The sequence below is a fragment of the Sander vitreus genome, chromosome 8, assembly GCF_031162955.1.
Source record: "Sander vitreus isolate 19-12246 chromosome 8, sanVit1, whole genome shotgun sequence".
Classification (NCBI taxonomy): Eukaryota; Metazoa; Chordata; class Actinopteri; order Perciformes; family Percidae; genus Sander; species Sander vitreus.
Window position 1 is genome coordinate 28,956,315 of NC_135862.1, and position 23,463 is coordinate 28,979,777.

The 23,463-nt window shown below is 40.7% G+C and overlaps 1 protein-coding gene across 1 annotated transcript in view; it reads right to left on the reverse strand.

Moving 5' to 3' along the window:
- fa2h (fatty acid 2-hydroxylase) overlaps positions 1 to 13,774 on the reverse strand; it is a 45,052-nt gene extending 31,278 nt beyond the window's left edge. The window contains exon 1 of the mRNA XM_078257741.1: positions 13,038 to 13,774. Within this exon, the coding sequence (XP_078113867.1) occupies positions 13,038 to 13,319 (282 nt within the window). The 5' untranslated portion in view covers positions 13,320 to 13,774. The remainder of the gene's footprint in view (positions 1 to 13,037) is intronic.
- Between the last annotated feature and the right edge of the window lie 9,689 nt (positions 13,775 to 23,463).

Below are 23,463 nucleotides of genomic sequence, written 5' to 3' on the forward strand. Positions count from 1 at the left end.
GCTCGCCTGCGGTCCTCATCCGCCCCCCCCTACACTGGGTGGCTGAAAGGAACACGGGCGTCCCATAAATTGTCAATCATGTACAATTTCTCACTAAACATGCACGCCTACACTCATGACTTGGACCTTGCAGCCAGTTAGGCCAAGTCATTACCATGGCAGGCTTTTTTATCAGAATAACGATTTATCTGATACAATCATGTTCTGCTTGTGGGCTCTGTGTTGCAGGTGGCATCGCCCTAAACCAATAGTGTAGCCTTAGAGGGCGAAGCCTATATGAAATAGAACGATAGTTACGTATTGCAACTCCAGATTCTACGAGTATAGGCGCAGCCCTCTAAGATTAGGGCCACCTGCTCCAATAACATTAGCTGAAGAAAACGCTGATGTTGGGAGATGAACGGGTCCGCTCTGTTTATATACAGTTTCTGCGGACGTAGTTGAAAGCCCGTGCTGTGTGTTTATAAGGGTGTGTTAACAGCAGTTCCCTGGAAGGATGCATGTGGAAAGAGCAGGGTTGAAGTTCAGTGTTCAACACCACGAAAAGTTCGAGAACACCGAAAAGGCCACGAGCTCTGCATACTCTGGCACAAATCGATCGGTCACACAGATTACAGCAAATGTAAGAGGAAACAGTATATTTACAAATCCAACAGTAGTGACTAACCAAAGTCTGTTGACCTTTATAAATCTACTTCACACGTTATCAAATCCTTAAAACCATGACTCAATACACATACGCTTAAAGGCTTCATTATCTCACCTAAGTCACAGACATGATCAGGGAACCAGGGTTAAATTTGTATCCCGTCTCTACACCTACGGGTTCAGTCGTTACTCTTACTTAAACACTGACAGCAGTGGTGCCAGGCATTAAGATTTACTCTTTTAAGCAGTTCCATTCCAGTATCAATTACAGGGTGTAAAAAAAAATTAAATAAAAAATCTAAATAAAGTGGAGCACAAGCTTTTAAAAACAAATTTGATCACGTTTATTACTCAATCATAAGTTAGTGTCTTGCTCTGCTATACAGATTTGATAACAATGACATCAGCGTCAGCAGGACTATCACAAGACTGTCTGTAATAGTTCAATGCTCACACTTGCCCAGATAAAGCAGAGATAGTAATACACACCTCAACACATCCACAATACAAGTCACATCATCTGTTGATGTGGTGGTGGTGGTGCTGCTTGTTTGACTGTAAATGCCTTTCATTCTATCAAAACCAATCATGAATCAATCATGACTCATGTTGACAGAGGAATCTACACACCCAGAACTCCTCCAGGGACAAACACACACCTGACTTGGGTGTGTGTGTGTATGTGTGTGTGGTGTGTCTGTGTGTGTGTGTGTTTGTCTGAGCGTGTAGCTAACAAGAATCCTCTCCCTCTTACTAAAAGAACCAGTCAGACCTGAATGACCAGGGTTCAAGATTCCATCCTTGCACTCTCTCTCTCTCTCTCTCTCTCTCTCTGTACATATTACCTCTGTACCTCTGTAATTGCTCTGCCAGTTTGTGCAGAAGGTGTTGCGTTACCATACAGACAGTAACTAGTGAGCTAAGCACCATCTAAACACTGCTGCAACCACCCTCACAATGCTGCTATGTTCTGTATATCTATTTTAAAATGTCAGTTTTATTAATAAAAACTGGTATGAAGATTGACAATTGATTTAAAAGACATACTGTAAAGACACCAATGAAGTCCCAAAGTAATTAATAATGATCAACCTTATTGAACTCTTTGTACATGAGCACTGGAATTCAACACTAATAAAAAACAGTTTTTTTCCCCTTTAGGTATGGTGGCCAGTTAAAGTTAAGATACATACACAAATACAGTACATACATGAAATGTGCGATATGGGGGTGTTGCAGACAAAAGTAAACAATTATGAAAAACATCTTTAGAAATCAATTCAAATCACACTATGACACATGCCCACGTCCCACGATTTAGAGATTTGAAGACCAAAAAATTTCAGATATTTAAGACCAAATTCTCACAATGTGACTACTACGACCATCGCCTACAAACCAACCAGTCACAATCATGCAGAAATCAAGAACACACTAGCCAACACAACATTATAAACATATTTTTCTTAAATAAAGTAAAAAAAAAAAAAAAGATGTATTATGAGAATTTGCTTTAATACATCCATGGCTAAAGTAAAAGCTTATTTTTTTGTTTCTCTGACAGCGGATTACAGCCACACGTAGCCTATAATATAGTGGCAACTTCTGATGAAACTATGCTGAAGCATACTTTATTCGCTCCAAACTAGTTGGAAACACGCCCATTTTACATTTCTTTTTTACGACATTTAAAAAGTTTGCCTAAAATCTGCTTGAAAATTGAATGGAAACACAAAGGTGTTTCACCAGAAGAGCACATGAGCAGAGGCTCATTCTGTTCCCCAATGACAACCGTTATTCTAAAGAACAAAGCCAGAATCTGAACAGCAGCCACGATGTATTGTATGCAAAATATTTATTTACTTTTGGTCCTCTCCACCTTTGGACTGTTTCTCCCACACCTTATAATCTGTTCTTCTGTAACAACAGAGTGTGTGTTGTGTTCCCCCACTGGGCTATGGGCCAACCAGTCCCATTAACAAATACTGTATACAGCCCCACCAAGGCCTGCCTGCTGCAGAGAGCACTTTTCTATCATTATGTAAAGTTGACAAGATGGACAGATGCATAATGGGATAAAGAGGTGAGGTGGATGAACAAATGAAAGAATTTTAAAGCCTAATATAGCCTACTACAATCAGTTGTACACAGCCACTCAGCCAATTAATTTACACCTACAATGCATAGTAACTATACATCTTTTACACGTAATTTAAATCTAAATGTGTCCATAGTATTCATTTTGTACAGAAAACTTTTTTTTTTTGTTTGGTAAAAAAGCATTTAACATCAAAAAGAAATGGGAAAAGTGATGGTAAAATGAACACATTTGTTTACCTCTAACAAAATGAGTCGCGTAATGCAGGATATTATGGGTGGGAGGCCCCACGATACGATATTAACACGATACTTATGTCACGATATGATATTATTGCGATTTTAAACATATTGCAATATTCTGCGATATATATTCATTACCTTTTTTCCCAACTTCAAATGATGTCCGCAAAGCAAAACTTAAACTCTAAAAAAAGAATGTCTCTGGTTTGTTCATCTCACATCAATTTTCCATCTAGTGGACTGAAAAAGCAATTGATCTTATTATTCTAGTACCAAAAAGGTTAAATTCTCATGTGCTATTTATATAATAAAAGATCGATACTTGGCGTCTGTGTATCGATACAGTATTGCCACAGAAAATATCGCTATACTATGCTGCATCGATTTTTTCCCCCCCAACCCTACAGGATATATATAATTTATATTATAATATTTTAGAAAAGTTAAGTGGAAATTCAGTTCCAGGGTTATTCCCCTTTGTCCTTATCTTTATGTCCACTGGCAGACATTAGCAGGGCCTCATACTTCTTCAGCCAATCAGATTCCCCCCCCCCATGGGATCACAAACAATGAGAATGAAAAATACCATCGGAAAAAAATGATTTATGGTTAAAAAAGTTACAACCTTAGGACTCTGCTCAGTACAAACAATGAGAGAAAAGGGTAATGGCAGGCTTCAGTTATCTTTCCCGTGAGACCTTTGCCCAAATCAATTGTACCTATAGGGCATATGTTCATCTCCATCCCTTCTGACCGTCCATCCACTTTCCCCATTCATCTCTCTCTCTCTCTCTCGCTCTCTCTCTCGCTCTTTTCCAGGTGTTACCATAGCGATGAGGGGAGCCACCTGAGGCCTGCACCTGAGCGCTAATTGCCGTGTCAGCAGTCCCTATGGTAGCAAAGGTAAACAAGGTGCCGGGTAATGTATCACCATGGTGATAAACACCGACCAGCTCTTAAGACTTGTAAAAGAACAGCTTGTTGGGGAAAAACTGATGACATGGGCACTAGTGTCGAGTAGAGCTAAATGTAACAAAACACTGACCAGGATCCCAGTGCATACTCTGTACTATTAATTTGCTTTGATGTGGTTAGCTCATATTTAGTCAAAATGTGTAATGGCCTGCAGGGACAACGGGCCCTATCTTGCACCCGGCGCAGCGCGGCGCAAAGCCCGACTCAAGTATCTTTGCTATTGTAAGACCGTCCAGCGCCCACGTCATGTAAATAGCAAATGCACCTGCGCCCATCTTTGCGCCCATGGGCTTGCTGGTCTTACAGGGAGGTGTGTTCATCATACCCCCAACCGGCACCGTCAGACACCGCCTATCAAGAGCCTGGGTCTGTCCGCGGTTTCTTCCTAAAAGGGAGTTTTTCCTTGCCACCGTCGCACTTACGCATTCATGCATGCTCTTGGGGGAATCACTGGAATTGTTGGGTCCTTGTAAATTATAGAGTGTGGTCTAGACCGACTCTATCTGTAAAGTGTTCTGAGATAATTCCTGTTATGATTTGACACTATAAATAAAATTGAATTGAAATTGTGTTCAGGTGAATTTTTGGCGTATTGCTATCTTGAGGCAGCGGAAAGTGATCGCGCCATTGACCAACAGAAGCATAGTCTGAAGTCAATAGCGCAGCATTTCATTATTTTAACAGCGCATTAGTAAAATGCGCCTAGACTCGTGAACAGCGCGAGCCTAGGCGCACACACAGGGACACACAGCAGCACACAAAACATGCAAAAGATTAAAAATACAAATTTTACAATGTGAAATAGTATTATGATATGATCTGCTCGCGCTCCATCACTTCACACCCAAGCAGATCAGTTTCTATGATTAATTAAGCCACAAAGTGCAACCCTTTTGAACCATGTGCACAGACCCTTTTTTCCGCCGTCAAACTAGCAAAAGTTGATTTGGACACGCCCTAAACGCACCTGCGGCAGGCACTTCACGCCGTGCGCTTAGATCGTCAAAATAGGGCTTCATAGTCTTCATACATAACCACAAAAAAAAAAAAAAAAATTGTTCACATTGTCTTAAGTCTCTCCCCAACTCCCCCTCTTTCTCCACCAACCCTCTGATGAAAGACAATCACATCTTTGAGCAGAAAAAGATCCATGCAGATGAAAGTCTGCATTCCTGGGCTCCGCCAGCCTGATCTGGTCGCTCTCCGGTACTCCATCCACAAAACTTAACACCCACCATCACGACCTCAATGCTCAACTCTGTACTATAACCTCCTAGTTTCTACCTTAATATTATTCTCCATTTCTCTACTCTGTCCTATTCTCTATCCGTGCAGGGCTTCATTTTCGTCTTCTTTTTTTTTTTTTTTTTACCTCTATTCAATTCAACTCACTTCCAGTGTCATTCTCTGCATATGTTCTCATTCTGTTGAGCTCTTCCATACGATCTCCGTTGTTCATTCATTCATTCACACACTCACTCATTTGTGATTCGACTCATTTAACAATATGTGTACTATCCTCCCAAGTTCATGACTACAGAGCTACATTCACCTGTACATTCGGCATAAACACGACCTCTGCCTCTTTGCCCCGTTGAATTTGTTCAAATTTCCAGTCCATGCATAGTGAGACATAGCGAGACAAACCGACCAAGTTAAACAAAATTGAAAGAATGTGTCAAGGATTGTTGAGCAGTCTATTTCCACATTCTGTCCAGAGTCCCAATTCCTTCAAGACAAAGCAACAGAAGCACAGCACGCAAATAGGGCTGAAACGATTCCTCGAATAACTGGAATAATTCGATTACATCAATGTAATTAAGGTTGTATGGCTCGTTGTGTTTGTGAGGATTATTACTAGCGCACAACAGGTTGACGCTTCTGTGGACACAAGACTGACGGCCCAGATTACAAATGAAGGAAGACGAAAATAGCGAGGGTCTAAGAGACAGGCGAGAGAAAACGACAGAAAGTTTGGGATCATTTTAAGCTGCAAACATGCTGCTACATCATCTCTGTAGAAAACATTCAGTGTACGCATCCATTCCGCGGAGCGAACCCGACACAAGGTAAAAAACGTTAAAACGAAAGCTGCCGGTTTGTAGTCTGACTGTTTATTAGTTTGCTACTAATCTTTGGAAACATAGCTGCTGCCAGAGACAAACCGGCTCCTCCCCCCAGCATGGCCACTTAATGCGCACGTGAATGACGTCATCGTGCCGGTGATGTCTGCATTCTTTATTCTTTCTCCTCACTGTGCATTAGGCTTCTGAAAATGTGTCCCCCAGAACAGTGTAGTTGAATAGCCCTGCTGTAAGCTTTGTATCGTCACATTTACCCTCTGGTTAGTGAACAGCTCTTTTGCATATCCAGTGCAAAGAGCCAGAGTCAGGAAGGGGAAGGGGGTGAAAAATATTAACATTTGGGCCACCAAAAATTTACTTTATTTTTTTTTTTTTAAAAGGGACTTGGAAAGACACTTTTTTTTTGTAAACGGCAATAATAAATATTTACTATAGCTGTTTACCAAGTATTTCTTACTAAGTATTTCTTATCCAATTACTCGATTAATCAATGGAATAATCGGTAGAATACTCGATTACTAAAATAATCGATAGCTGCAGCCCTACACGCAAAAGGTGCCCCTGTGATTGACACACTGTTTAATGAGAAAAGCTGGTCTGTCTTTACTCAGCCTGCAATTAAAAATGCACACAATTATGCAACATACCACTACAGTGGTGCTCAGACTTACTTGGGATCGCCGCTACACAAATTTATACTTTGGGCTCCATCTTGCCAAAACACCTTATAGGCTCAGTTACTGTACTGAGTGTCAGGAATACAAAGTTGTACATTTGAATTGCTGTTGTAATTTTACACTGGTCTTTGTAGATATTGTGTGGAGAGTGTAACGAGCCTGCCGTATTCCAAACAAAGTTTCCAATGACAGTTTCTCAGATGGTTCTGTGTAACAAACCATCTGGCGCATCAGATTACTTTTGACCCATAAGAGACAAAAATTCAGAATATATTGGCCTGGAATACTAAATAGTAAACTGGAGTGCTCTAGCTCCACAGTGCAATGAAATACATTACATTATACATCACAGCTTTTCCTTAATAATTGTACCATACTGTTTTGTATGGTGTCCCGTAATGTTTTCATCTGTTTTGGCAGGAAGGTTTAGATATGATTGGGGTAGACTCTGACCAGTCTAAACAAAATACTATACGTTCAAATGCAACTTTTAGCTGATAGCAGCATGTGTGGTGCACCTAAGAAATGTTGCTGGAATAGAGACAAAGCAACTTTGTTTCTTACCTAAAATATATTCATTCCCTTTGCTTACTAACAACAGCACATAATATCCACATTATTAATTTACATCACTAGCTGAAGTTGCTACTTTTTTGCCACTTCATGGTTCACTATTTCAGAGTTTTGATGGTGCACAGTGTGGTATTTTTGACAGCTGGTGAAGCTGAAGCATTTGTAATTGGACTTGTATTTATATGTACAGTATCTCCATCTTTTTTACAGCCAATGAGCCGGGTTGTGACAAATGGGGGCTCGTCCATTTCAGTTGTTTTGTTGGTAAGTTTGCTTGTGCCTTAGGTAGCAGCAGGCACATGGTTGATTGCACATGCTGATCAGGTGATTTGGTCCAGCTGCATGCTGGGTTCTCGCTGTGTGCTCTACTTTAGTCTCTGCTTTTGCTCTGGTATCTGGTTTGTTTAGGAGACATTTGACAAATGTTTGGGTTGCAGTTGTACCGTTTAACACGTTGCTGATTTGTTCTTAGGGATGCCTTTTTGTGTCGCCAAGTTGTGTTTGCTGGTGATTTTGTGGCACAGAGTTGAGTGGTCCTGCAGGGTGGTAAAACAGGTTGCTGTTTTGTCCCTGTTAGGCTTAAGCGTGAATTCCCTTTGGAGATTGTTGGGAGGGGGGGAAATTGCAGTGTGGTAGGGACTGTGGCTAGAGAAGTTGTCTCGGGGGCACATCCGTGGCTACAGAGAGGTCGCTGGTTCTCTGGTTGTCTCGCCATCCCATTGGGCTATCGGTGCATAAATATCTGCCACAAGCTACCCAAAGACTAGGGAGGTTAGGTCATTTCTGGTTATGCAATTAGATGGGCAGGGCTGTGTTTTTTTTGGTGTATTGGACTGTTGAACTCTTGCAGCTAGTGTGTTGGTTTGATGGTGGTTTACATTCTGCACGCATCAGTTTCAGGTTGTGCATATTTGGGCAGATAAATTAATCCCCTTGTTTCCATAAGTCATGGCTACTGTGGAATAATTTTTGAGAGCTCTGTCAAAGGAGTTTAAGAGGTGAGTAACTGGGGGTTACATATCAGTGAGTTGTTTACCTTTTGAATGTTGAGTGTTGCAGCTTAAAGTAGCAGTTTTGGTGGAAGGTGTGGCGATTGCTTAAGCTAAATGACGTCTTTGAAGAGGATATGTTAAAAATTTTAAAGTCTTATGTTGGCTCAGGTAGTGTTCTTCTGGTCTATACAGACCACAACCCAAAAACTTTTTTTTTTAACTTTTTGCATGGCCCAAACCACAGGTTCCAAGTTTCTTCAGTTTTTTAGTAGAATACATCTTTTTATTATTCGTCACATATAATCATACAGTACAATGTAGTGAAATTAAATCCCTGCATTCAACCCATCCAAAGCATTAGGAGCATGTGTCATTCTGTTGAGTTCTTCCACACTATCTCCGTTGTTCATTCATTCATTCACACACATTTGTGATTCCACTCATTTAACAATATGTGTACTATGCTCCCAAGTTCATGACTACAGAGCTACATTCTCCTGTACATTCGGTTTAAACACGACCTCTGCCTCATTGCCCCGTTGAATTTGTTTAAATTTCATAGTGAGAGACAGCGACTAACCAAGTGAAACAAAATTGAAAGAATGTGTCGAGGATCCCAATTCCTTTAAGACAAAGCAACAGAAGCAGAACAAACAAGGTGCACCTGTGATTGACACACTGATTTAGACGATAAGCAGGTCTGTCTTTACTCAGTCTTAACCCATCCAAAGCATTAGGAGCAGTGGACAGCCACATGTACGGTGGCATCTCTAGTTCTCAGTTTTGCCAGTCAGGCTGTAGGTCTTCCAGAGTCTCCCAGTGACCCCGGGGACAGGCGGCCCAGCGAGAATAAGCTCTGCTGGTGGCCTGGGAGGAGCAGCTGCTGTCTGGCACGGAGCCTCCCACCGGAGCCTCAAACTACAGGTCGAAGGTGGCATCTGGGTCTGTCCGCGGTGGGCTGCGCCGTCTATTCATATAGTGGCATAAGTATTGAATTGAGCCAGTTAAATAACCAGTTAAAAACTCCTTGAGTCGCGTTTAAAAGCAGTGCACTTCCGTGTTTTGGTACAGCTGTTTTTTTTTTACACCTGATGCGAACCCTACCGGAGTACGCATGAACTGTTCTTGAGACCACCTTTTCAAGTTGACTTTGGCACTAATCGACCAACCGTGTCCGGGTAAGGTACGCAATGTTCACACTAATCAAACGCACTGGACTTTGTGTACTTGGATCCGGTCCCACGTCCGTGATGTGAAAGCCCCCTTACTGTAATATGTTCCATTATACTTCTATATGTTTAGGGCTTCCCTTATGTTATGGGGTTCTAAGGCTGTGACTATAATGCAGTACGATTAGGGCTGCACAATGAATTACAATTAAATATTAACTGTGATAATGATTTGGGCTTCCCACAATTAAATGAACATGATTGACTGCGATATTTACATTTAAAATGCGTTGTCCACTAATAGAAACTGCCACTGCATATTAAATCAAGCCAGGGTTTCCCCCAGTGTATTGACCACAGGGACAGCATTTATTCCCTGACGAAGATGTATTAATTAGGAGGAATGTAGCACAACGAGAAAGTGAAATTATTTCTCTGTTGATTAAATTTTGGGTAAAACTTTTACAATTTTATTTACACTCAATTCAGGTGATGAAGAATAATATTTTTTTGTCGTTATGTTAATGTGTATATTAGCAGGAATTTGGCACAACATGGATGTGAAAGCAGTGCTCTGTTTATTTAGTTGTGAAAGGGCAATACAAATATTTTGCCCATAAAAAAAAAATCAATGAATAAACGTTATTAATAAGTGTGATCTCAATATTGATCAAAATAATCGTGATAATCATTTTAATAATCGTGCAGCCCTAAGTACAATAAGAATACAAAAAAAAAGATTCAAATAGCACTTCAAAAAGACATTTTCAATCAGTTGTTGAGCATTGGTGGAAAGATGTGTGATGTCTCTTGACTGATGCATTTGGGATTTTGAAATTATGAGATTCAGTTTAGGAAATCAGGCTGGAAACAAATTTTAAAACAGGGCTTTAATAGACAATACTATTTCCCCATTAATCTCCTGTTTATACTCTGAGCAACCTCAAACAGAATGTTATACAAGTCTTATAATTAGTGGTGCACGATATATCGGCCGCCAATAGAATATCGGCCGATACGCAATTTTCACATCGGTGCATCACTACTTATAATGTCTACCCAGCTAAATAACATTTGTTCATAGTCTCTTCAACACGTTGTCGTGTGGCAGAGTGCAAGAGCCGTGTCCTGTGCTGGCTGTATCCTCTTACAACCCTTTGGGAGACAGGGCTTCCCTTAAAGAATGAGACAAGGGCACTTTATCATTATAGACGCGGCACCTGCTGCCTCCAGAAACCCACTTCGGACTTTCCTTGATTATGCCAAAATAGGGACCGAATAAAGTCACTCAAAACCAGTTATTTCACAAATGTCTGACATTTTATACCCTAAATGATTAAATGATCAATCAATGCTGTATCAATGATACATTAGGGCTGGGTGATTTCCCGAATCGATTCCGATTCACAAAGTCCCAATTCAATTCGATATCGATGGGGATATTTCAGTTACAAAACAATTTTGCTTGGATATGAAAGATTCTCAGAGAAATGATGCTGTAAATTGTACAAGGAACCCTCTAACTTGTAGCATTAATTCAAATATGAATGTATATATTAATAATTGACCCCAAAGCAGTAACATGAATGTATTTTCTTATTTAACATGAACACACTATAAAACAATAAAGTGCAACTCTACAGACCATATATATATATATATATATATATATATATATATATATATATATATATATATATATATATATATATATATATATACACACACACGCTTTCTTTAGTGCAAAGGGTGTGGTGCAGAGGCGGTAGCCTGTACATCTCGAAAATGGCCACGCCAATTTCTCTCACCAAAATGTAGCCTAACTTTTTTGAGCGTTATTTAGCCTTACAAGCTGGCATGACACGGTTGGTACCAATGGATGCCTCAGGTCGTCTAGTTTCATATGATACCAATATATTCACTCTAGCTTTGAAGACAGTTGGCCGAGATCGCCGACGGTCCCGCAGGTCTCTTTGGGATAAAAGATCGATATCAGGATTTTATGAATCAATATCGGATTACTCAAAGAAATATCTATTTGAAATTGGGAAATTGATTTTTCAAACCCAGCCCGAAGACACATCACAACAAATCTTACCACAAAAGACAAAGCTGCAATATTTCTACAGTATTTAACATGATGATATTACCTCTGTAATTGGCCAGCTGGATGCTCTCCAAGCATAATTAATCCCCCTATAAAGTCACACTGTGTGACTGAAGGTCTATATATCCTGTTCTTGCACTGGCATTTACGCTGCTTGGTGGTAAAGCCATCAGGCAAATCACTGAATAACTAAATGTGGGGTAGGTTTAACATTTGCAGGTTTTTTGTATTTCTTTAACCTTTATTTAACCAGAAATTCCTTTGAGAATAAAATATATTTTTCAAGGGAGACCAACAGGGAGTGACTAGAGAAAGATAAGAGAAAGTGAGCACTATTTGTTCACCAGCCATACCTGCAGGATACGTTATGTAGGGGTGATATTTCATTAACAACTGGAATGTCCTTGTGACTCAGCAGAAATCTGTCTCATGACCCCCATTGTCACATTTGAGCAGTCTTTCAGCAGACTCATAGAGTGACGTTAGGATCTTAATGGCAATTTGTTCAACATATTTTTACCTTGAGGTTCTCGCCATACACCCTGAGTCCATTTACATTGAGTTAGACTTGTGCAAATCACTGAACTCATGCCCAAGTTGCAGTTAAAATAAAAAAGGAAAATGTGTGATTATCCTTTGCCTTTGGAGTGATGTGATGATAGCAGCTAAGTCAGAAAAACCACTAATATCTTAACATCTGTTTTATAGTTATGACTTATCAGTGAATGAAGCATGAAGCTCCAAAAAGGATAAAGAAGAAAAGAAGAAAATGCCTTTTGTTACTTTGCGTACCAAAATGCAAACTTAGCGGCAAGAACACACACACACACACACACACACACACACACACACACACACACACACACACACACACACACACACACACACCTTGAATCATTTATTAACACCACTGACGCCCCCAAACAATCCTACCCCATCCCCACAGGTCTAGCATGTCACCTACACGCCCCTCCCAGATCCCTCCATGTATGTCTTTTTCCACCAACTCCTCATTTCCTCCACCACGATCAATATTCCAGGAGGAGGAAGAGGAGATAAGAGAGTTCTTTCAATATCTGCCACAAAGAAACGCCCAGTAAAGAGAGTCAATTACATCTGTAACTCACAGGCCCCTCTCAGCTATTATCCCACAGGTCCACAGCCTTGCCTAGAGGCCATTGTTTTAATACCTCTGGAGCCAGAGGGAAAGGAAAGCTATTTAAGTAAAAGAAAGATTCCAAAAATCATACATATTCTACCAAGATAATGTTATACTAGGTGTTAATTATTTTTAATAATCAAGACCCCTGTCAGTTTACAACACTCAGCAAAGACATAGCCTACGACCCTTCAGTGGAGGCTATGCCTATAGCAACAGGTTTTTCCTTCTCCGGTATCCTTCTCTGATCTTGTTTGTATGCTCTGAGGTCAGCCTAGATGACTAGGTGTGGGTCCGTTACCCCTGACTCTACCTGTGTTTCGTCGGTGCAGCGGTCTCTGTCCAGCTCCCCGATATAGTACTGCTCCATCCACCGCCGGGCGTTCTCCGAGTGCCGGTGTGGGGGTCCTTCCATCTCCCGGCTCACGTCCTTGCCTGACCGTCGAAGGATGAGCGCCTCCCCGCCGGGGTGCATCCGCAAGAAAGAGGTCACATCGTATACCCTGGTCCCCAGCAGCACCCAGCAGGAGTCCTTGGTGCAGTGGCGGGCCACCTCCCTCTCCATGAAGAACCGGGGGGACGTGGACGGAGACATACTGACAGTGGAGATGCAGAGCGTCTACATGAACCGAAAACTGAACACAGAGAGGAGAGCAGAGAGACCTGCTCGCAGGGCCGTCGACCTGACTACTGGACTGAGAGTTAAACCTCGACGCTGACACCTAGGGGCACCAAAACTCTTAATTATTGACGAGAGGACAGCGATGAGAGGCGGGGTCTGTGCGGCGTTTAAACACTCGGAAAAGATCGTAGATGCAACCCTGTTAACAGTCAGAGAAGCCTAACAGGTTTTTCAAAACTCGAAACGTCTGACCCTTGGGGGTTGTTCTTGTTTTATAAAAAAAAAAGGTTTACTAACTCCTAATATTATCCACCTAAAATCTGAGAAAAGACGAGTTTTATGTAAGACAATCATAGGTACCAGATTCCTATGTTGTGTTCATGAATGCAGCATTAAATCCAGACGCACCTGCTGCTCTGAAAACACTCTCGGGTCAACAAACTCCTCAAGTCTGCTGTGTAGAGCAGCAAACTGATAATAATTATATCATGTATTTACATTCAATAAACAATTAACATCTCTCAACGTGAATTATTCAAATTATCCTTGACGTCAAATAAAGAGTGACAAAGGCTATGTAGCCTACCTGTCATGCTGATAGGCTAAGTTCCATGCACTCTGAGGCATTTAACGTCTAAAATATAGCCTTAAACCAGATACATCTAAATAACGGTAAATCTAATTTGCACTTACCTAAACCTGACATGTGTAGCCTATAGCAGTTTCTCAACCGTTATTAATATTGTTATTGTTATTTATCAATAGCCTAATAATAATAATAACAATAGCCTAATAATAATAATTATTTTAATAATAGCCTAATTTTAACAAAAATATGTCTGCGCTCCGCACTTTGGCCACTTATGGGTTCGTGTATTATCTTTAAAACTAAAATGTTCATTTACATTTAGCCTGATTAGTGACATGTATGCCTAGTTGGGTCTATTTTCTCCCAAAAAGAGAGGGCGTGTTTAGAGTTTATCTCTCTCAACTTAATCTTCACCAACAGATGAGCTCAACTGGTGCCTTTATGTGGCGTCGGAAATAATCCATTCCACAGGTGAGCCCTAAATAAAGCCCAATTAAATGGTAAAGAAATTACTAATAATAGTGTGCGATAGTTCTATATTAGCCTACACAAGTTTGCGAGGTCTGGTGTTTAGGGGAGAGCATGGAAGATTTGTCAGGGGCTAAATTAGGCTATTATTAGCCTATTACAGATATTTAGTTAAAATAGCCAAACCTAAATAAGACATTAAATACAAAAGACCTTACGTATAAAACAGTGCTGTTGGAAGGCCTGGCAACAAAATGCAATTGTTGCCGATGAAAAGCACGTTTTACTGCGCAAGGAGGGACATTTAGGACTTCGTTTGACAAGTTCGGGGAATATGGGCCTCCTGAAGGCAGCGTGAGACTTGTCCGCTAGCGCCATCCAGCGTGTTTTGCTAAATATGCTGTCAAAACCCCAAAGTGGTGTGAAGTTCAAGTAGGCTAATTAGGCACCGTTAAATTCAACATCCACGACTAGACATAGTGTTAAACAAATGGCTCCAAACAGGCTAACCGTAATTTTTTTTTGGAGTGAGACAACCAGTGTTAGTGCTAGTGTTTAGTTGACAGTTTGGTGGGAGGTTTCCAGAATGGCAGAAAAACCAAGCCTGTGTAAAGTCTGATTGTATGATACAGCTAATTGTCCTAGAAACTGGTCCTGTCAACCAATGGCAGACATAAACATTGTTTAGCATTGTATCACTTATGGCAAACAGTTTTAACATTTAATCAAACCACATTCCCATCTGTAATTACATTTTAGATATCCATAATAACATTTCTACTGGATACAATTATATTCTCACTAGCTAGAATGGTAATTAAAGAACTCCACAATAACCTTTTTACTAGTAGGAATTTTATTTCAATATATCTACAACTTTGATTGAATTGGTCAAAACTAAATAAAAGATATCTAAAATCGTTTTAAAATGTTAATTGGCAGTTTAAACATTAAATAGCTAGACTGGATATGTATTGCAGATATCCATAATTCAACTCTTCCTAGTCAAAAAGTACAATTCAGATATCCACAACGTCATTCTTCCTATCCAGAATGAGCATTCCAGATATCTGCAATATAAATATTACTAGGAAGAACTCTCATTTCAGATATCTACAATACAATTGTTACTGGTCAAAACTCTAATTTTAGATATCCAAAATGAAACAAACATTCCAGATATCTATATTGTAATTTTGAGTATCCAAAATACATTCTGACTAGTAAAAATGTCATTACGGATACGAACAACTGCAATTTTACTAGGAAAAATACAATTGTGGATATCTATAATAGTATGCTTCCCATCCAGAATGTAATTTTATATATCTGAAATAGTAACTGATGCAGTGTTTGACTTTAAGCAAAAAGATAATAATGAATCCACAACGTCATTCTTACTAGTACAAATTACGTCACGTTTCCCATTCATGTGTATGGGGCTTTTAATTTCAGATATCATCATTCTTCCTACGCAGAATGAACATTCCAGATATCTGTAATAGAAATATTACTGGTCAAAACTAAAGTGAGCCATTTTGGCATTCATTATTATCTTTTAATAAATATTATATATATAAGTATTTTGGATAGTCAAAATTACAATATTGATATCTGGAATGTTTGTTTCATTTTGGATATCTGAAGTTAGAGTTTTGACCAGAAACAATTGTATTGTAGATATCTGAAATAGGAGTTCTTCCTAGTAATATTTCTATTGCAGATATCTGGAATGTTCATTCTGGATAGGAAGAATGACGTTGTGGATATCTGAAATGACAATTGTAGATAGGAAGAATGTCATTGTGGATATCTGAATTGTTATTTTTGACTAGGAAGAGTTGAATTACGGATATCTGCAATAAATATCTAGTCTAGTTATTAAATGTTAAAATGGCTTGCCATAATCACTTGTTTGGTTAGGTTAGGTTTGTTAGCACACACCACAGCAGGAAAGGACCAAAGTATACATGTAGTAGCCTAAATGGGTGATGGGGGTGGGCTGTGGATGAGTTGGTAAAATATTATGTGAAACAAATCACATAATCTCACTTCTTGGTAGTTTAGTATCACAATGAAGTGACTTGTTAAGTCTATTTTTTGCAGGTGATATAACATGTGAAGTGTTAAGTGATGATGACACCTAACGAGCTGTCGTTCAACTAAAAAGTGGCAGGACAAAAGGGAACAGCACTTTAGTTGTCAGCAGAAAATGTTGTCCCACATCCCTCTCATTATAGCTTTGCATCTGTAGAGACATGTTAGTCATAAAGTCTTCCCATTCCCTTACAGTAGTTACTAATGGGTAGATTGTGCACTAATCTATGTATTTTTGCATGATGCTAAAGTGCTGATCTCAGGTTCTCAGACAGAGAGTAATGTTATAATACACAATCCATGCCTTGGAATAGTAGCAAGCGTTATGACTTGTCATTGCAGGAGAAGCACAGGTGGAACAAATATCGTTCAGAGTGGCTCCATTTTGTATCAGAGAGCCAACATGAACAACAGCAAGACTCTCTCACCACAACACTTACAGACAATGCAGCTGCTAATGTTAATTCATGTAACTGTTTTTTTTTTTAAAGCTGTCATGAGAAGGGTGTACAATACCTTCTAGTATCTCATAACATTTAAAGGGGAACTATAAATAGCATTTTTTAGTTCATACTGGTTTGTACTAGGACAAGTTTACATGCTTTAATATTCAAAAAATACTTTCCCATCCTGCCCATGGCTGCTGCACCTGTATTCACGCTCTGTATGAAACGCTCTGTTGTAGCGCCTGTCTCTTTAAGCCCCCCTCTGGAAAAAAGCCCAGTCTGCTCTGATTGGCCAGCGTGCTGCAGTTTTGTTTCACTAGTAGCAGCTGGAGCTACTGCAACGGAGTATATAGCATAATAGCAGGACTTTGTATTGTGAAAAATAACAAATAAAGGCTTATAAACCAAATACTACACAACCGGACATTTCCCAGCAGTAATGTGAGCCAAAATTGGGGAGAAATGACTAGTAGTGGCTGCCAAGACTACAGCTATCTGGTGTTAGCATGCAGCTACTCAATAGTTAGCAGTATGCTAATGTTAGATTGTTATGGAACGAAGCAGCACTCTCTACCGTCAAAAATCACAGATAAAGGCTTCTGAACCAAAAACTAAACAACCAGACATGTTTTAGCAGTAATCCATCTTCGTCCGCTTATCCGGGGTCGGGTCGCGGGGGTAGCAGCTCCAGCAGGGGACCCCAAACTTCCCTTTCCCGAGCCACATTAACCAGCTCCGACTGGGGGATCCCGAGGCGTTCCCAGGCCAGGTTGGAGATATAATCCTTCCACCTAGTCTTCCCCGGGGCCTCCTCCCAGCTGGACGTGCCTGGAACACCTCCCTAGGGAGGCGCCCAGGGGGCATCCTTACCAGATGCCCAAACCACCTCAACTGGCTCCTTTTGACGCGAAGGAGCAGCGGCTCTACTCCGAGCTCCTCACGGATAACTGAGCTTCTCACCCTATCTCTAAGGGAGACGCCAGCTACCCTGCTGAGGAAACCCATTTCCCTGGATCTTGTTCTTTCGGTCATGACCCAGCCTTCCTGACCATAGGTGAGGGTAGGAACAAAAACTGACCGGTAGATTGAGAGCTTTGCCTTCTGGCTCAGCTCTCTTTTCGTCACAACGGTGCGATAAATTGAATGTAATACTGCACCCGCTGTGCCGATTCTCCGACCAATCTCCCGCTCCATTGTCCCCTCACTCGCGAACAAAACCCCAAGGTACTTGAACTCCTTCACTTGGGGTAAGGACTCATTCCGTACCTGGAGAAGGCACTCCATCGGTTTCCTGCTGAGAACCATGGCCTCCGATTTAGAGGTGCTGATCCTCATTCCAGCCGCTTCACACTCGGCTGCGAACCGATCCAGTGAGTGCTGAAGGTCACAGGCCGATGATGCCATCAGGACCACATCATCTGCAAAAAGCAGTAATGAGATCCCCAGCCCACTGAACTGCAACCCCTCTCCACCCCGACTACGTCTCGATATCCTGTCCATAAATACTACAAACAGGATTGGTGACAAAGCGCAGCCCTGGCGGAGGCCAACTCTCACCTGAAACGAGTCCGACTTACTGCCGAGAACCCGGACACAGCTCTCATTTTGGTCGTACATAGATTGGATGGCCCTGAGAAGGGACCCCCTCACCCCATACTCCCGCAGCACCTCCCACAGTATCTCCCGGGGCACCCGGTCATACGCCTTCTCCAGATCCACAAAACACATGTAGACCGGTTAGGCATACTCCCAGGCTCCCTCCAGGATCCTTGTGAGAGTAAAGATCCGGTCCGTTGTTCCACGACCAGGACGGAAACCGCATTGTTCCTCTTCAACCTGAGGTTCGACTATCGACCGAACCCTCCTTTCCAGCACCTTGGAGTAGACTTTACCGGGGAGGCTGAGAAGTGTGATACCCCTGTAATTGGCACACATCCTCTGGTCCCCCTTTTTAAAAAGGGGAACCACCACCCCTGTCTGCCACTCCTTAGGCACCGTCCCAGACTTCCATGCAATGTTGAAGAGGCGTGTCAACCAAGACAACCCCTCCACGCCCAGAGCCTTAAGCATTTCGGGACGGATCTCATCAATTCCTGGGGCTTTGCCACTGTGGAGTTGTTTAACTACCTCAGCAACCTCCACCAGGGAAATTGACGACAATCCCCCATCATCCTCCAGCTCTGCCTCTCCCATAGAGGGCGTATTAGTCGGATGTTTCAGCAGTAATGCGACACTAAATTGGGGAGAATTTAACAACATTGTCAACCAAGATGACATATTTTACTGCCGTTAGCATGTAGCTACTATAGTTAGCAGTGGATTCACTTTCACTTGTCACATAAAAAAAAACTTCACATCACTTTCCCCATTATAGCTACAGCATTAAATGAGAGGTAAGAGAAGAAACAAGTATGCTATCTTTGATCTAACATGTATATGTGCTATATCTTCATATATTACTAGACATTCCCTGTTATTTATTTACTTATTTATTTATTTTTCTGTGGCTGTAGTTTTGTTTTATGTATGAAATGTTTAGTTCTAGTCGGACAATTTATGGGTTACACTATTGTGTTGTGGCTGCTGTAATATGTTTTCTTTATTCCTTAATTTGTGCAAAATAGTATATGTTGTGTGTGGACAATGGACCGGAAGCTGTGGATGAAATTACTTTTGTATTAGTATCATTCCGTGTGGGATGGGCCACTAGACTTACTATTCATATACCATTTTATATAATATACATTAATATTTAATGTTAGACTGCTATACTATACTAAATTATGTTATATTACATGTATCATAGTATTATTACTATTATTACCTTGCATTTTTTATTTACGTTTTCTTTTTTATTCAGTAACGGATGTGATTTACTGGTAAAATGTAGCGAACAAAACATAGTCTACTTAAAGTGACTATATGTAACTTTTTAATGTGTCTAAAGCTCTGTCATTTTTTATACAATGGTCTTAAATGACCTGTAACAGCAAACGGGACTAACAGTGAAAAGAACACTATATGTTTATATGTATATATATAATTTTTAGTAAGGCATCTGCCCGTGCCCGATGTTTTCCCGCGAAGTCACAGAAGGATTTGCGGCAGGTAGATGGCGCTACAGTAACAAATTCTGACGGGTCACAGATTTCTTTGTTACACCGAAAAAGCCATTGTAAAGGCTGTTTTATGCTTCTGCGTCAACTCCACGCCGTAGCTACGCCGTCACTCCTACAGTGTCGTGACCATTTCGGAGTTCTGCGTCGGGGTTGCTTTGCATCGCGGTGCATTTCACCGCCATAACTCTAGGAGGTGATAAGTCTGAGGTTATTTGCGAGGTGCCTGCCAGCCAGTTTATGTTATGTTAGCAAGCAAACTTTAGCACAACTGTCCACAAATTACTGCTTGCTGGCGAAATGCTGATTTCAAAACGTTACTGACATATAGACACTTTACAAACGGATAACCCCGTCATTGTAACCAAAATGTTAGTTTGTAGCATGAGTGAACTAGCATGTTGCTTCTCCCCACAGTAGGCTGCTTGAAACGCCGACTATCAACACACAGGACGAGTTGACCAATCACAGTCACAGATTTTTGGAGGTGCACGTTGAGCTAGGGCGGAGGGCTCAGAAGGGGGTTCGCGGTGATGCAAAGGGGTCTGTGGGGGTACGCTGACGATTCGACGCAGAAGCATAAATCAGCCTTTAGCGTATGCCAGCGAAACCAGGTAAAAGAAGGCAGGAGATTTATTTATATAGGCCTAATTGTATTTTAATGTTATTTTAGAAGTTATCTGTTCTAGTTATGGCTGATACTTCGGCTTTAACAGATGGAGACAATTATGGGATTGTAAATTATTCAAAACCGACCCAAATTGTCCCTCAGGTATGTAATATGTCTATTTCATTCATAAAATAACTTTACAGTGCGCAATGTGGTTGTACATCAGTAGCCGACATTAAATTACATCCTCCTTAAGCGTGAATGTTTTCCTGTGTTTGTGTTGGCTTACTATTTTATTTTCCCTGTAACGTTACTTGTTTAACGATAAAGCGTCCGTGGGTTTCATGAAATGCTCTATATTAATCTAAGTTATTATTACGTTGGTTGCTTCAATAAAATCCAAATGCTTTGGCTCGTGACACAGTGATAGTGATACCCGGTTTAGCTCACGAGACATCCAAAGTAGGCTAAGTTACCGTATGCAAAACTTGAAATGCAACGATGCATCTGTAACGTATTCTCTTATTGTAAATTAATGACTTTATGGTTGAGCAAAACATTCATCTCGACTAGCCTATAAGACCTCCCCGTAACGCTAACTCAGTAATATAGCCTACAGTGGGAAATACAGCACTGTAAAGAAAAGCTCTTTATGGCAGTAGAAATAAAGCACAGAAACCATGCTTTATTGTCTTCAGCAATGAGTTCAAACAATACATTCAATCAATTCAACACTCTTAAACAAAAAGCAATTAAAACAGCTACTGTTGCTACTGTACATGTTTTGTGAAAAATCAAGGCCCCATTGTGGCCTGGTTGGCTCAGTGTGTAGAGCAGGCGCACATATACTGAGAGGTTTATACCTTGACACAGAGGTCTAGGGTTCAAATCCACCCTGTAACGATTTCCTGCATGTCTTCCCCTTCTCTCTCTCTCCCCTTTTTCACCTAGCTCCCCTGTCAAAATTAAAGTCAGAAAAGCCCAAAAATATAATCCTTAAAAAAAAAAAAAAAATCAAGGTCCGATCTCTTAAACTGTGTTTACTGGTGAACTCCCTTGAAAATGTAAGTTGTCTTTTTTGTAAAAAAATGAATAAATAAATAAAGGTGTAAAAAAAATAAAAATGACTTTGGAGACGAGACTGGGGGGGATTCCTCCTGGTGAAATATCTAGAAGTGTGTTCAGTCAGGCAGTGTGAAAACAAACAAGACGGCAAGTTGTGTAGTGTGAACAACACAGTCAACTGACAAAACTCTTGTAGTGGGACCTTAGCTTACAGGGATAAGAAAGCACAACAAATGTTTATTTTTGTCCTGAAATTCAGTTTCTTTATTTTAGCATTTTTCTGTGTCCAACACTGGGTAGTATTATCTCTTCAGGCCTCTAAAAACCCTTAAAATAAATTGCCACTCTGAACTGCTCACACAGCAATGAGGCCCTATTAATCTGGGATGAGGGGCCACTACTACTACTACCACAGGTATAGAGATACAGCATTTCTCCTATACTATTACCAAATGACATACTTTTCTTCAGAAAATATCTGTATTACAACTTAACACTAAGTTCAGTGTATTTGAATAATGTGTTGAGCATTTGAGTGACACTTTGAACAGTTTGACGTGTTCGCCAGTCAACTCTTCTCCTGTTTCTTTTCTTTACCAACATAGAAAACTCATCATAGCAATGGTGTAATCTACGTGATATGCAGGTATCGCAGTACACCCACTAAGAAAGCTCCAGGATTTCCATATACCCACTTCAAAATGCCCAATGACACGCAACAACATGCTTTCCATTATAGTTTTGATATATTTTGAATTGTCATCTGTGTTTTACTTTCTTCACAATATGCTAAATAAAGGTATTTCCACCATAAATTGGTGCATAAAAGTGTATCCGAATACAGGAAATAAAGTCGTTGATGCTCAAAACTTCCCTGGTGGAGGACATCCAGACCCCCCACTATGATATGGCCCCCCCTTCCCCAAAGGCAGATATATATATATATATATATATATATATATATATATATATATATATATATATATATATATATATATATATACAGTACAGTATACCCACTACAATACATTAGACTACACCACTGCATCATAGCGAGTATGTGCCTCACCTTCATTGTCGCTTCCCATCAGTGATATGTAATATTGTACTGACTGACGATATGTAACGCACTGATGGATCACATTGTTCAGACACATCACCTTACACGGTGTGACGCTTGCTTCCCTCCTCACCTTGCCTTTTGTTGTCCACCGTTTATTTTTTTTCTTTCCATCACTGTCTTTTTCTCCTCAACTCCACCCTTTTGTCATCTCTCTCTTCTTTCCTGACATCCGTCTGTCCTCCAAGTCTTCCTTTGGCCTCTCTCTTCCTCTCTCGGTTATCAAGCTCCCCTATTTTTCCCCTCATTTCCAGAATTACAGCTGCTTCTAAATATACCTTGCTGAACAAAAGAGTCCTCAATAATAGACTGTGTGTCAGTATCTGTGTAACCTGAAGCAACAGGTGTGTGTGTGTGTGTGTGTGTGTGTGTGTGTGTGTGTGTGTGTGTGTGTGTGCGTGCATGTCCTCACTGTGGTGATGTCAGATGTAGGCGGAGTTAGTATGTCTTCTGAAGAATCATGTGGGCATGTATAAGAAGGCAACGATTCCCATTCTGATTATTTCTTTACCACAGAGAACATACACTCCTCCATGGCTACTGTCGTCCCCGTAAGTATCTATGTAGTGTGTGTGTGTGTGTGTGTGTGTGTGTGTGTGTGTGTGT